The sequence below is a fragment of the Peromyscus leucopus genome, chromosome 13 (genome assembly GCF_004664715.2).
Source record: "Peromyscus leucopus breed LL Stock chromosome 13, UCI_PerLeu_2.1, whole genome shotgun sequence".
NCBI lineage: Eukaryota > Metazoa > Chordata > Mammalia > Rodentia > Cricetidae > Peromyscus > Peromyscus leucopus.
Window position 1 is genome coordinate 8,118,526 of NC_051074.1, and position 16,329 is coordinate 8,134,854.

The 16,329-nt window shown below is 45.7% G+C and overlaps 1 protein-coding gene across 2 annotated transcripts in view; it reads right to left on the reverse strand.

Moving 5' to 3' along the window:
- LOC114700682 (ILK associated serine/threonine phosphatase) overlaps positions 1-16,329 on the reverse strand; it is a 28,570-nt gene that overhangs the window by 1,846 nt on the left and 10,395 nt on the right. For both annotated transcript variants that reach the window (XM_028880355.2, XM_028880354.1), the window contains exons 4-10: positions 14,732-14,848; positions 12,529-12,655; positions 9,215-9,321; positions 8,553-8,646; positions 7,224-7,311; positions 6,015-6,136; positions 489-608 (exon numbers count right to left, since the gene is read on the reverse strand). In XM_028880355.2, the coding sequence (XP_028736188.1) occupies positions 489-608; positions 6,015-6,136; positions 7,224-7,311; positions 8,553-8,646; positions 9,215-9,321; positions 12,529-12,655; positions 14,732-14,848 (775 nt within the window). The remainder of the gene's footprint in view (positions 1-488; positions 609-6,014; positions 6,137-7,223; positions 7,312-8,552; positions 8,647-9,214; positions 9,322-12,528; positions 12,656-14,731; positions 14,849-16,329) is intronic.

Consider the following 16,329-nt stretch of genomic DNA (forward strand, 5'->3'; position numbering starts at 1 on the left):
TACCTGCAACAGATGATGCCTGAACAGGAAGTCTTTCTCAGCCTCTGCTCCTGTAACTACATATATGAGCTAAAACCCAAATGCCTCAGTAAAACCCAAGATCCTGCTCCATCTGTCCCCAGAACTTTTCTCACTTCCTCCTCCATCCATCATTTCCCAGTCACCATTATTAGCACAGTCCTGGCTGCTTCACACTGTTACCTGAATGAGCTGACATGGGTTGGGATGGTCCCTCTGGAAGGGATGCCCTCCTCCACTGCTAAAGCCTCCTAGGACAAGTTCTACACTCCCGTGATAAACCAAGTATCCACCTCATTTGTTCCCTGACCACTGTGGACCCCATGAAACCAGAAACCATGGTCTGTCTCCACACCCCAGGGCCAGGCAATGTCCCCAGCAAAGATGGAACACAGACTGGAACAAAGTCAGAAAGAGAAACAAGCCCCTGTGCATGTACACCAACACTTGTGGTGACCACGTGCTTTTACCTGTCATTGGGGGTCAGCTGACAACGTCTGATATCAGGCACAGATGTGACCCCACAGCGCTTGTACTGCCCATCTCCAATGGAACGAGATACCTCCAGCACGCCCAAGACACGCCCATCTCTAAAATGAGAAGAACAAGGTCAAACTCTCACTTGACAGGTCAAAGGTCCCCAAAAACAGAAACTGAGAGATCATGGTAGCTGGGCCTGACATTTCTTTTTGTTTTGTTTTTCAAGACAGTTTCTCTGTGTAGTCCTGGCTGTACTAGAACCTGTTGTGTAGACCAGGCTGGGAGGCACTTGGCTGGTGTAACGTTTGTCTCAGGTGAGGTGCAGACATAAACCTAGGTCATTCTGGTCCTGTTCCCCTAGGGCCTGGGAACTCACACAGCTGTACACGGTGACAAGAACTGGCATCATCCAACCTAACTGCGGGTGAGCTCAACAGCGAGTCTCACTACAACGCTGACACTCCTTCCCCAATTCCCCATGCCCAGTTCTCTGGACAGGATGGGGTGGGTCCTAGGCCCCTGATGGCTGAGCATGCAGCCCGTGTTAAGGTGGCCAGGAAAGAGCATGGTCTGCATTCGAACTGACGAGGCCAGGCTCAAAGGACCGCCGCCTGGATGCCGAAGTGCTTTCTTCACATCGGCAGTGTGACCATCACACTCATCATATCCTCATCATAACCTCACCCATACTTTCTGCTGAGGGGCAGGGAAGAAACAGGAGATGGATGGCCTGCAAACAGGAAGAGGCACCTAATACAGACACCACGACTCAAGAGAACCTGTGTGGAGTCCCACTGCCCCCAAGAATCAACCTATCCCAGGCTCTCACTGACCACATGGGCCCTCAGGCCATCATTTGAAGACTTAGTAAACGACAAAGCAGTGTGGTAGGTTCAAGAGCACGGAAGTTCCTAAGTCACAAATGAGATGCTGTGCAGGCAGACAGGTGGGACAGGAAGTTCTTCCTTTCGAGTGTAGCTAATGCTAGTCCTGGAGACAGCATTGAGCCCAGCCTTGACCCCTCAGGGTTCTAGTCACCCACAGTGGCTCACTTCAGCCATCCTGAATGAATATGTTTTTTTAATCCCTAAAGACTTCTGCTGGCACCTGGGAAAAGCAGAGCATTCTAGAACACATATTACTAGATAGAAATGGAACAAAGTGAGTCCCCAGGAGCAATGCTGAACAGTGTGGGTGCTCAGCTTGGGAGCACCCATGAAGGAAGCAGCCCCACACTCAGAGCACCTCCTCTGCAGCCTTTAGACCTTCCTACTCTAGTTCCCCCAAGCTACTCCTTCCTGCTCTTTAGGGATTTGGGGCTCTGCTGGCTGCTGAAGAAAGGAGGAGACTGCTGACTTCTGAAGCTATCTACACTGCTGTGTGCAGCTAGGCTGGAGGAGGGAGCTCTATCCCCAAGAGCAGATGTCCAAAGGCAGCGAATGACCATGAGCCCGACATAAGCTCTGGTCCCTGAGGACACGAGACTAGCACTCAGCCCAGGCCCAGGTGCACGGCGCTGACGGACTGCAATGTCAGTGTCTCCAGAAAGCCTCTCCCTGTCTGGCTAGATCCTTCCCTGTAAAATAAAAATAACCTCTTTTCGTGCTCTCAGAGGAATCCTTGCTGCACACTGCCCTCATTGTAATGATCACAAAGTTGCTTTTTTTTTTTTTTAGGAAATGCCAGAAAAGTATTAGTAAACAGAGATGAAAACATGCCCTCTCCAAACGCCCTTCACTCAATTTGTGTTTTGAACTATGTGGTAAGGGAGTAAGAGTCACACAACATAAACCGCATTAACTATTTTAAGCTGTTTGGTGGCGTTATAGACATTCATGTGGGCACACAGCCATCACCACGGTCCATCCCTAGACTGTTCTCTCTGCCCGTTTAAGCTAAATAAACCTCTGTTCCCAGTTAAGCACTAGCTCATCCCCTTTCCACCCAGAAGACTCATCCTAATCCTAAGCTCTAGGAGTCTGGGTCCTCAACAGGGAGTCATAGCGTTTGTTTTTTGTGATTGGCTTATTCACTCCACACAATGTCCTTAAGATTCATCCATGTGGCCTCTATGAGGCCTTCGTGCCTCCTGAAGGCTAGTTAACACTCTGTCCTCCAGTCATCTGTCAATGGATACCACACTGCTGCCCTCTTGTGGCTACCGAGAACATGGTGTAGCAGCGGTTCTCAAACTTTTCATACAGTTCCTCATGTTGTGGTGACCCCCAGCCATAAAAAAATTTTGTTGCTACTTCTAACTGTAATTTTGATACTGTTATAAAATGTAATGTAAATATGTGATATGCAACCCCTGAGGGGGTGGTGACCCACAGGTTGAGAACCACTGGTGTACAGGGCTTGCTGCTGTGTCCTGTGTGACCCCATGTAACCTGGACAAACTGTAGTCTCCACAGCGGCTGCATCACTCTCCATGCCCAACAATGCAGAAAGATGCCAATCTTTCATGCAACTCATAGAGGAAAAAAGCCTTGAAACTGAAAGCTGAAATAATGGTCTTAATGACCGAGGCAGTGACAAGAACAGTGAGAACAGTCCCTTCACCTGCACACAGTACTGATGGGATCCCTGGACACAGCATGGGACAGGCCTGCATCCAGCACTGTGACAGTACATACACACACAGTGAATAACATTCCAAGTCAGCCAAACACCAAGGCATATGGGAAGTATCAAACAGCGGTAACTTTGTGACTATCATTGAAGCTATTTGGACAAAAAAATATACATTTATTATAAACCAGGTTTTCAATAGGAAAGAACTACAAATATTAAATCAAAGAAGAGAAAAAGGCTATAATGAGAAACTGGGTTAAGAAATAGCTATCTAAGGGCTGGAGAGATGGCTCAGAAGTTAAGAGCATCGGTTGTTCTTCCAGAGGTCCTGAGTTCAATTCCCAGCAACCACATCGTGGCTCACAGCCATCTGTAATGAGATCTGGTGCCCTCTTCTGGCCTGAAGGGATATATGCAAGTAGAACACTGTATACATAATAAATAAATTTAAAAAAAAAAAAAAAGAAATAGCTATCTAGCCTATGATTTTATGTGTATAGTGTTTAACTCTGCCCTTGAACCAACTCCAAAAGAATTAACACCCTGAATAAATGAGCACTCAGCACAGGATCTGGGTCTTCAAGCTGGTGGCAAATGTGAACAGGATAGCGAAGGCACCCAAAGGAGCTTCCAGCAGCTGTGCCTGGACAGCTGTCACACCAATAAAAGCACAATTCATACAGCAGCTCAGGCAGGACACAGCAGGGAGCAGAACAAGACAAAAAGAACCCTTACCCCACCCGAGGTCAGGACATCTTTCAGACTCTGAACAAAGCCTTAGACATTTCCCTACTTTTCAGGAGGAATTCTCCCACTGTCCCCGTGAGGAGGGCTCAGAGAGCACCTTCAAATACAGAGGGAGGACGGCTGCCGACAAGAAGCAGTACTTCTCAGGAAGCACACCGTCCGTCCTCTGCAGACCATCTGCTGATTACCAGGGAGGCACAATGCAGTGCTGTGAGCACACAGCTGAGTACGGAGACTCAGCACAGACAGCAGTCTCCTGCAGGACAGGGCAGCCCCATAATTTTATTTTCAGTGCTGTCAATCAAACCCAGGGCCGTTCACGGTAGCAGGGTGGCTATTAAACTACATGCCAGGCCATAATAAATATCATTGAAAAAATTCTGAATCTAAACATGACTTTTATTAATGTGTATGCACTTGTGTGTTTGTGTGCATGCACATGTCTATGGAGGCCAGAAGAGGACGTTGTATTCCCTGGAACTGAAGTTACAGTGTTTTTTAGTGTACAGGTGCTAGGAACTGAACCAAGTCCTCAGTAAGAGCAGTAAGCACTCTTAACCTTGAGCCCACCTTTCCAGCTCCAACAACCTGAATCAAAAGGCTTTAACTCTAACTTCCAGTTTGTGGGGAATATTTGGAAAGATACAGGGAAGAAATGGGTAATTCAGAATGTAGGTGACTTCAATAACTACTAGATTAGACTAATATAGTTCAAAGCCTAATATGAAATTCAATTTTGAAAAAAAAAAAAGGGTGGGGGGAGGACACATGCAATTTGGAGAGGACATATTAAAGAGGGTCCAATGGGAGATGGAGGGTGTGTACAATCAAAATACACAGTACAATGTATGAAATTCTCAGTTATGATAGGCATGGACGTCAGAGTATCCACAGATCCATAGCAAATGTCTACTGCAGCCATACACTCACAGAAAGGAACATGGCAATTGCTAACCAGAGTCCAGTGGGAAATCATGAAATCTGCTTTACTATTTTTAAGTTATTTTTCTGTATGTTGGAAATTTTTAATATGACCTGGAAGAAGGAAAGAACCAATCCTAGCTTTGGGCAAGAGAGTAGACCACTACTCAGGACAAAGGCTCTGCCAGCCTCTGGCCTCACATCCCATTTTTTTTCAAAGGAACAGCTTGTTCAAGCCCATCCACAGAGGCCCCTCAACATGGCTCTGACTGAAGCGGAGACCGGGACATTAACCCAACACAGCCAGGCTCTCAGCCACAGGACTTTCAATTTCAAAACATCCCAGCAGCACAACTAAAATCAGACTTTAGAACATTTATCTTCAACAGAAAAAAAATTAAATTAAATTAAATTAAAGGACAAATTGTAGAAAGAATCAGAACCCATTTATGGCCACATTCCAAAGGCATTGTCCTTGTGGCAGAATTCCCCCACAGCAAGACTGCAGTTCTCCTTTAGGCTCCGGGGACACAGTGACCAACTGGAGCAGTTCCACGGCCTTCAATGACAGTGGCGAGTGAACTGACGAGGACACAGCAGGCAAGCATAGTCCTCTGTGCCAGAGTGTCCCACGTCAGCAACAACACACTCCAAAGACACCCCCTCATTAAAGAAGTTTTGGAGCAGTGTCCACCACATTGCCCAGATTGGCCTTGAACTTCTGAACTCAAATAATCTTCCTGTCTCAGTCTCCCAAGTACCTGAGACTACAGGTATTACCACATCTAGCTCTGAATCTGTCCTACTAACCACCTAAGATTTTCTCTCTGGTGGAAACTCTAATTTATTCAGTGCAACAAAGGGCAGTATTTAAGCTGGGCACAGTAAAGCAGGCCAGTAATTCCAGCAGTGAGGAGTTGGAGACAGGAAGGTCAGGAGTTCAAGGCTAGCCTGGGCTATGTGAGACCCGATATCAAAAACCAAGAGCAACCAAACAAACAAGGACAGTATTTAAGCAGCTTCTCAGATACACTGAAAATAGTAAGTGGTCAGTAGCTGCCTGAGACAGGTTTTGTCTTTCTGCTGAGTCAGGGAGACATTTCTTGCTCACTCTCTGCCTCTCCTAAGACATAAATGAACTCCCACGAGTTAGCCATCTGCACTGCCAGACCTGAGAGCAGGAGTCAAAAATCTGACTTCTGTGTACCATGCATGTTTAATCCTCAAGCGGGTTGAGGCCTCAGTTCCCAGGGCCCCATAAACTCCCTGGGTACCTGACATTCCCTCCAGCCTTCTGTATCCTCATCCGTTCTTCATACTGAGTTGGGTTGTGCTCTTTGCTGAGACTTAAGGCTGCATGTTTTTGACTTTCCTCGTTGTATCGACACAGGATTGCCTGGGAAAGTAGAGATCACAAGCCAGGAAATTCAGTGAGCAGATCTAGGAACCAGCTGAAGGGAGACTAACAGTGACTTCACACTTAGCACCTGCTGACATACAGAAGTTCAGAGAATCTGACAGCAAATAGGAAAGCTTCGGAAACACATTCAAGGTGAGAAATCCCATTTTGGTGTCAATTCTGGCATAAGCCTTGCTGGTTGACCGTAGCCAATCATTCACATGGTCACTGTCACATCAGTGACACGGAAGAAACCACGGTCAAAGTCAGAAGTCTGTGAGTCTATGAGAGATGAGGGTAGGGCCAGCAAGCGCTGCTCCTACATGTCACACAAAGAACCAGGGTTCAGACTGGGTCTGGGTTTGAAGAATTTGAAGGAGGGCACACTTTTCCTCCTGCTCTGTTGGAGTCATTTGCTCTAAACACTTACGTACTAGAACTAGTCTACAGAGGCCCCTAAGAATATAAGCTCCATGAAGACAGGAACCTGAGGTTCACAGCTGCCCTCCTAGTGATGAGGAACCAACTGTAAGCAGCAGAGGAGAGGGGGTTGTAGAGGCTGCTCAAGTGTGAGTGGTCCTGACAACTGAGGGGCCCCAGGGCTGGACGGAAAAGCGGCATGCCATCAATCAAGGCCATTCCTGCACTCCCCTGGACTTGGTCCCTGGGCTCTGCAGATGGGCTTGGCCTTGTGCTTTCCCACTCACAGTGTTCAAATTACTCTGCAGTCACAATGGTTTGGAAAGACAGTGTTAATTCTTTCATTCAATACCAACTAAGGTCAGAAAAATGAGGATCTAAGCTGCTTGTGTACTGATTTCATTCCAAACCACAGCATCACTTAATAGTATGCATAGAAAGGAAACCACTGTGGGGAGAGACAGAGGATCTGGGTGTTAAAAGAGATAGCTCAGGGTCTTCTGGGAGAACTGACTGGCCTCCAGCTCAGCTGCTGAGTCCTTCCCAGGTGCACACGGGAATACTCCTTGTAGCAACCGCACTAGAAGGCCCAACCAGCCACCAACACTCGCTGAGGTTCTCTCAAGACATGTTGTCACTAAGCAAGTGGCTAAGAGCCACATACCCGACTATCTCCAAGGTTGGCGATATACAGGATGTTGTCAACAGCCAGGACACATGTGGCAGTGGACCCATCTTTCCAGGCAGGCTTCCTGGGGAAACACATCAGAAATGCAGTTACTACTACTGGCGAGTGCCCAGAAACTAACTTCTAGAGCCAAGCAGCAAGTCTGCCAGTCTAAAACAGACTATATCCTCTAAATTACTTCATGGTTTGAACAGGGGTAGGGTCCTTAAATGCCCGTGTCAAAGACTGGGATCCCACAGTGATATGGACTTCTAGAGGATGGGGCCTTATAAGAGGTCATAGGTCACTGTGAAAGCCCTTATACAGAATGTGGGATCTTACTGTATGTATGACTTTGAAGGGGACTGTGGGGACTCTGGCCCATTTTCCTTGTCTCTTGCTTTCTGGCTAAGATATAGGCATTCATTCTGATACGCCCACCATGATACGCCACTTCAGTCAAAGGGCTAAATTAACTGGGTTGCCCTATGCTGTGCCTGAAATCCAGAATGGCAAGCTAAAACAAAACTCTTTATTTTGGGCTTGGAGCGGTCACTCACACCTTTGATTCCAGCGCTCAGGAGGCAGAGGCAGGCAGAGTTCCAGGCCAGCCAGGGATACACAGTGAAACCCTCTCTTGAAAATGAAGACTATGCCCAACAGTTCTTTCTAACATAGCCTGAGTCAGATCTTTCCTTATTACAGATAATGCAGAGATACATACAACCTTTCTTAAAATTATTTTTATTTTGTATGTATGAGTGTCTTGCCTACATGTATGTAAGTGCACACCTAGTGCTCGTAGAGACCAGAAAAGGGCACTGGATCTCTTGGAACTGGAGTTACAGAATTGTGAGCCACCATGTGGGTGCTGGAAACTGAACCTAGGCCCTCTGGAAGAGCAGTCAGTGCTTTAACCCCTGAGCCATCTTTGCAGCCCCCACAACACATCTCTTAAAAAGCATTTTTGCTTTTTCTGTTTGTTTGGTTTTTTTTATTTAAAAGATTATTATCGTATTTATGTGAATGGTGTGCATGTGCATTTGTGGGTACATGTGCCACATGTACAAGGCCAACTTTTAGCAGTGTCTCCTTTTCTCATGAGGGTTCCAGGGATTAAACTCAGGTCATGAGGGGTAGTGGCAAGCACCCTGACTCACTGAGCCACCTCACTGGCCCCACCTCCTTTTGTAGCTAACAGTTTTAAGAGCATACACGGTAGTGGGTACTTTTGAGACAGGAAGCACTGTGCTAAACAGCATCACAAGACCTGGAAGGTGTTCAGGAAACACCCCACATTAGCATTCTGCATGGAGTTATACTCACTGGCTTGAAGCCTGTTTCAGGAACTCTTCGTCGGTGTGCTTAAAAGTATCTAGTAGGCATCTCTTTACAGTCTTCTCCACACTGATTACATCTCCTGGTAGAGAAGGTCAGAGAACCTGTCAAGAGGAAGCCTGTGCCCACTCTGGCAGTGGCTCTGCTGGTCAACTGACACATGAACTTATTTCTAGCACGTCCTGACTAACAATGTCTGTTTCCTTACCTGTAGGAGCGCCATGGGAATTTGGTTGTACTGGTTTTCCCACTGTGGAGGCAGACAAGACACTAACTAACCACACCCTAGACACTTGACCAGAGGCCAAGATACTATGTTCTATCCACATAGCCCCTTACTCCTGACCCCTAAGTTCACCCCTTTAAAAAAAAGTGACTTTTTTTTGGAGACAGATTCTCACGTTAGCCCAGGCTGGTCACATTGTGTGGCTGAGAATGACCTTTAATTTGTGATCTCTTGCCTCATAAACAGCACACCAGTATATGTGGTCCTCGGGACGTAGTCCTCATGTATGCTATGCAAGTGAACAAACCACTGTGCTATACCCAGGCCCATCAGCGACTCTGCTGAAATACAACAAGCTACCTGAAAGACTCTGCCATGCAAACAGCAGAGACAAGTCAAATGTTCACTCAGCTCTCAGTCTCACCTTTAGGAAATTTCCTGATTAAATTCTGGTGCAAATTCTGTGCAGCAAATTTTGAGGCCCGGATTCCTCCATGTCCATCAAAAACAGCAAAGTATGAAACCCTAGTACTGGAAGAATTAATTAACAATCAATTACATCCTTAAAGCATATCAACCTCTTCACTGAAGCTTGTTTTGTTTAATTCTGAGACGGGGCTCCATATTTAGCCCACTCTGGCCTCCAGTTACAGACCTGTGCCCCTGCCGCAGAGTGCTGGGATCACATGCAGGCATCACCACATCAAACAATGAACACCAAGACAGAGCAAGTCACATTGCTGAGATACCAGTCATACTAACATGTAATGGGGGAAAAGGTAGTAATGTTTAAGAGATAAATATTCAAATAACTTTCATGCATTTTAATTGTTAGAACCATAATCCTAAAACACAGGAGGCTAGAGCAGGAGAACAGCTCAGAGTCTGAAACCGGCCTAGGCTACACTGTGAGGTTCAAGACCAGCCTGGCCTACAGAGTGAGACCCTGTCTCAAGACATAAAACAAAACTACCTTTGTTTCAGAAACCAAGCTGTAGGCTGGAGAGATGGCTCAACAGTTAAGAGCACTTGTTGCTCTTGCAGAAGACCCAGGTTCAGTTCTCAGCACCACATGGTAGTTCACAAACCATCTATAACTCAAGCTCCAGTGGATCCAAAGCCCTTTTCTGGCCTCTGTGGGCAATGGGCATGCATGTGGTGCATAAACATACATGCAGGCAAATACTTATACACATAAATAAAAATTTAAAAACTAAGCGATATGATTTTTCAGACAGTGAAATTAGAATTCAGAACTTTTATCCCATTTAAATCAGACTTTAACAAACAAAAAAGTTACTCATCCAAGACTCTGGTCAAAAATGTCCTTAAGAACAAGAAGTTCCAGGATTGTTACTTAAATGTTGACTAATGTTCAACTTCAAAGCTTATAGTGATAGTCTTACTCCTATTTCCTATTCAACTTTTGTCAAAAAACCCACCTACATGGTAAAAGCCATAAAAACAAACAAACAAACAAACCCTACATAGGAGCCAGGTGTAGTGGCGCACGCCTTTAATCATGGCACTAGGGAGGCAGAGGCAGGCAGATTTCTGTGAGTTCAAGTTCAGCCTGGTCTATATATACTGAGCCAGCCAAGGTTACATAGTATGACCATGTCTCCATGGCTCACTGGGTAAAGAGCTTGCCTCGAGAGGATGACAACCTGAGTTCAATTCCTGAAACCAATGTAATGGTGGATGAAGAAAATCAACCCCACAGAGTTGTCCACTGACCTCCACACAGGCACCATGTCATGTATGGACCCTCTGCCCATGTCCTAAACATACACAATAATAAAAGTTAATTTAAAGAACTACACTAGAAAGAAAACTGCCTATGAGAAATGACATTTAATGTTCAGATTGGCTTTTCTTTCAAACTCTAATTCCTCTGCAATAAGACACTATGCACCATGTTGAAATAAGCCTCATCTGCCTTACAACTTGCAACCTGTCTTTGTTCACCTGGGTATTTATTATCTGGGGAGACTTTCCCAGAGCCCTTTCCTGGCTTTGGAACCACTATGTTCCCATCTCTGTCATCACCACTGCAGCAATGGTTGCCTGCCATAATGAGGAGGTAGACAACAGCTGTTAGCACACTTCATGCTAATGATCAACTAGTGTCAGGGGAAACCCAGTGTGCACATTGTGTAATTCTCCATTACAGAAATTACAGATGAGCCGGGCGGTGGTGGCGCACGCCTTTAATCCCAGCACTTCCGAGGCAGAGGCAGGCAGATCTCTGTAAGTTCAAGGCCAGTCTGCTCTACAGAGTGAGTTCCAGGACAGCCAGGGCTGTTTGTTACACAGAGAAACCCTGTCTTGAAAACAAACAAAAATCTGCATGAACTTGACTTTTCTTTCCCTTTTCGGCATTTCTACTCAAATGTCAACAGAAAGCAGCTGGGATGTCACTCGGGCCAGGAACTTTCCCAACTGCTTGCCCAGCCCCCCTTAATCTGGCCTTCTCTAGCATATCCTATCAGAAGTTTGACTATACCCCATGAGACATTAGTCCAGAAATGAGCCAACAGTCAAGTTAATGACTGGCTAGCATCTGACCTGGGAGTCTGTGTCACTGAGTTGCTATCAAGCTTTTTTTTTTTTTTTTTTTTTTTTTTTTTTTTTTTGGTTTTTCGAGACAGGGTTTCTCTGTGTAGCTTTGTGCCTTTCCTGGAACTCGCTTTGGAGACCAGGCTGGCCTCAAACTCACAGAGATCCGCCTGCCTCTGCCTCCCGAGTGCTGGGATTAAGGCGTGCACCACCACTGCCTGGCTGCTATCAAGCTTTTAATAAGCATTGGTATGGAACCTGCCAAACCAGGTTAGGAGGAACACAGCGCTGGAAGACCTGGAGCTGGACCACCTGTGTGAACACAGGCAGGTAGCATGGGTCATCTTAGGAAATTACAAATGAAATGTGTAATGATTCAATTATTCAATTATATACATATGATACTATGTATATAACAGAATGTTAAGAGTCATGCAATGTGCTGCATCTGCTTGTTTTTTCCAGATCTGAGAACTGATCAGAGGCTTTAGTTCCACGTGTGCAGCTGCAAAAAAACATTGCTTTCTCTCTTCTGGGCCATTGTGTCTTTTTTGGTCTTTCTGGGCCCTTATTACCTGTCTGGATAGCCTCTCCCAGTGCCATCAGACTCTGTTGTGTTTGTTTTCTTGTTGTTTTGGAGGCAGAGCCTCAGTTTGTAGTTCTAGGCTTGCCAGGAACTCGACACCCACTGAGTGCTGGGATTGAAGGATAGGATGACAAGCATGTACCACCACACTCACATTTCCTGTAGACCTTACTCAGTGACTTCCAATCTGTCCATTCTCTAGGACACAGAGTAAGAGCACTCTGCCAGAAGCTGATCAGTCACTGTGAGAGTACAACACCAGAGAGTCCACAGCAGGGGAACTTCCCACTTAGCACGCAGGTGCAGCCCTACTCAAAGTTCAGGCTGGGCAAATCTTTGTTGAGAGGCAGTCCCATACTTAGCAACGGTCTCTACCCACCAAATTCCAATAGCAACTGCCTGCTCCACTGTGACAACAAAAATATCCTCCCTCAGATATTAACAAAAGTCTCCCATCTATGATCCACTGATGCAAAAAGCAGGCCACTCATTACATCAGTCTTTCTTGGAGAACCACCCTCACACAGTCCAAAGCCTAGTAGAACAGAGGTGAAACATACGTCAACCAGGCTTGATGGAATCAAAGTACTCACATGAGGGATGACGGAGGCTTACACTCCTCAGTGATGTCATTCAGGATGACATGGGCATCCTGCATCTCCTCCCTCTCACCCTTCCGCTCTGCCACATAGCCCTTCAGACCAAAGATCACCGAAGAGGCTGAGGAAAGAAAACAAAAAGCCAATACAAAACTGTGCCTCACCCTTGAGAAGCCCTAGCCCCAGAGCAAGTAAGAGGTACTATGGTGGCCTTACTGAGCAACATCAAGTGGTTCAAACAAGCAGTATCCCTCAAGGCATCTCCCTAGCTATATGTCAGAAGCCACAATCAGGGTTCGGCCAGAAAGCTTGGAGCTGTGGCAGCCTGTGAAATCAGTGGTGAGCACAGACGAGCTCACCTAAGACGGTGAGGGTCAAGGTGGTGCTGCCTCACGCAGAGGCGGGACCGGACCTGGGAGAGAGATCCCTAGGTATAAATGTAATCTGGGGACAATCTAATCAGGACAAAAAGCTCCCATTTCTAAGAAATTCAGATCAGTGGAGTTGCCAAATACTCTGCTAGAGACCCTGAAAAATGTATATTTGTATGTTCCAGGCTGCCAACAGTGGTAACAGTCGCTTTTATTCCAGCTGAGGAAGCGAAGGAGCAAGGAGTCTGCTGTAGTGTGGAATGGGGTCAGTTTTAGATTCTGGCTAGTTTAAGTTCTCTGCTGACACCTGGAGCACTCACTTCCAGGAGAGATGCCTTTGGCCTTGTCCCAGCAGTACTGTCATCACCGCTACAGCTCTCACTGGGGTGACTTGTGGTAAATGACAGTGAAGGAAGTGGAAGTGCACAGCCACCTCTCAGTCAGTACAGGAAGTGGAAGTCCACAGCCATCTCTCAGTCAGTACAGAAATGGAAGTGCACAGCCATCTCTCAGTCAGTAACAGAAAGTGGAAGTGCACAGCCATCTCTCAGTCAGTACAGAAATGGAAGTCCACAGCCATCTCTCAGTCAGTACAGAAATGGAAGTCCACAGCCATCTCTCAGTCAGTACAGAAATGGAAGTCCACAGCCATCTCTCAGTCAGTAACAGAAAGTGGAAGTGCACAGCCATCTCTCAGTCAGTACAGAAATGGAAGTCCACAGCCATCTCTCAGTCAGTACAGGAAGTGGAAGTCCACAGCCATCTCTCAGTCAGTACAGGAAGTGGAAGTCCACAGCCATCTCTCAGTCAGTACAGGAAGTGGAAGTCCACAGCCATCTCTCAGTCAGTACAGAAAGTGGAATCCACAGCCATCTCTCAGTCAGTACAGAAAGTGGAAGTCCACAGCCATCTCTCAGTCAGTACAGGAAGTGGAAGTCCACAGCCATCTCTCAGTCAGTACAGAAAGTGGAAGTCCACAGCCATCTCTCAGTCAGTACAGGAAGTGGAAGTCCACAGCCATCTCTCAGTCAGTACAGAAAGTGGAAGTGCACAGCCATCTCTCAGTCAGTACAGAAAGTGGAAGTCCAGCCATTTCTCTCAGTCAGTACAGAAAGTGGAAGTCCACAGCCATCTCTCAGTCAGTACAGAAAGTGGAAGTCCACAGCCATCTCTCAGTCAGTACAGAAATGGAAGTCCACAGCCATCTCTCAGTCAGTACAGAAATGGAAGTCCACAGCCATCTCTCAGTCAGTACAGAAAGTGGAAGTCCACAGCCATCTCTCAGTCAGTAACAGAAAGTGGAAGTCCACAGCCATCTCTCAGTCAGTACAGAAAGTGGAAGTCCACAGCCATCTCTCAGTCAGTACAGAAAGTGGAAGTCCACAGCCATCTCTCAGTCAGTAACAGAAAGTGGAAGTCCACAGCCATCTCTCAGTCAGTACAGAAAGTGGAAGTCCACAGCCATCTCTCAGTCAGTATAGAAAGTTTAAGTACAGCCATTTCTCTCAGTCAAAGCTAATCAAGAGTTTTAAAACAAAGACTGGTAGTCAGAAAGAATGGATAGTCAAAAGTCAGCCATTTCTGAAAAGACTAAAGAAAAAAAGCATGGGGCCTTCTCAACTCAGAGGAACAATGTGGTCGGTTTCCTGTCAGGTGAGACAAGTACATGAAAAGCAAGGGCAGTCTTAGAAACCATTTGCAAAAGGGGGGTCAAGCCCACTTCTTAAACTCAGAGAAGTACTACAGTTAGGAGGCCGAGGCTGGTTTTGCTCTGGGATGTTTAAGGTGTGAAATCTAATACATTTGTTTTCAAACTGTCTGAAAACCTTTACAAACTTTCTTTTCCACAAGCTCTTCACCGCCATTCTTCTCTTCCTCAGTTTTCCTCTTTGCTCCTTTCCCTTCGTTCTTCACTGCCTGGGAAACTGATGTGGCAAGAGAACCTAGAAATGAAGTAAAAGCCAGACAGAAACAGCTTTAGACTGCAGAAAGAGTCACCAGTGGACCAGGCGCCACCCAGTCAAGACCTAGAGACACCAAGGCATTTTAGGTAAGAACCAGCACATACAGGGCCTAGGGCTAGGACTTATGGCTGGGGAGGTGGAAGACAGGGTACATCCAGGCTGAATGGAGAACCTGAGTGTCTCTGTCCCAGAGACTTCTCACTAGCAAAACTTTGTTTACAAACTTAAGCTTTTAGCCTGTAGCATATTCATGATGTGTTACATTCACAGACCCTTATGATCAATAGGAAAATTTCCAAAAGCTGTAAGCAAATTCATATGTTCCTGAACAAGTCCAAACAAGTAGCAGGTTCCTAAAAGGCTCAATTCAAGTTAAAAGGCAGGCTCTACCCAAAAGACACAGAGTACTGCTGGAAATGCCCCTACCTCTGTACTCAAGCCATACCTAACTGCACCAGCAGTGCTCATGTGTTTGGAATGCATAAAGTTCAGCCAGAGTTTCTTCATCCATAACATGGTGAGAGCATACCATCTCTAGGAACTGTGTGAATGTCGATAGGGACAAGATACATAAACCATCTATTGTGGTGTCTGTTATGTCAAATATCTGTAAGTGTTCCCTGCGGCCATTCTCTCAACCTACTCTTTCCCAAAAAGAAGACTCAACTACTTGCAAAAGGGTGTATTTTCACAATGGTATTACAAAATACATGACACCCTGCATAAAAGAGCAACTTAATGAGAGGATGTTACAGGTGTTTACAAGAGTCTCCTCAATGTCTCTCCAACAGCATCATGCTCTTACTTTTTGAGTCCCAGTTTTCCTTTCTATATCCTTTCTAATTTCAAAATAAAGTATACTGCTGTTACTGACCTCCAGGTGAATTCCACCTCATCACAGGATATGGTCTGTATATGAAAGACTCTTCACTAGGACTTACCTTACAGGCTAGCACAGGGTCAACTCCCACACATAGTTTCTGCCCACTTGAGAAGAATGAGCAGTCTTCCAAGAAATCCAAAATATTGGGCACCAGAGCGCCCCATATGTAAATCAAGAGTGCTGTGTAGTCATTACTGTTTTCTGCCCCATGAATAACTAAGAAATTAGTTATTCTTAAATTATCTTTAAATCTATAAAAACATTTGTTTTGCATACTAACCCTCATATAATTAAGAGCACTGAGTTCATTAGGGAAATTTTCAAGGCTGACTGATTTGAGCATGCTGTAATTTTTTGGTATGAATCCACAGCCCTGAAAACTTTGTGATTCTTATATAAGACAATTAAATGCTTTTTCTGAGTAAGCCTATTGATTTCCCAGGGATAAACCTGTGAAACAAAAAATCTATTTGGAAAAGTAGCAAGTGTTCTTTCTATTTGGTAACAAATGGAACTTTTAACTACAAAACCCAAGACTATCCGCAGCCTCTCCCCAGTCCCCATCACAGCAACTCCA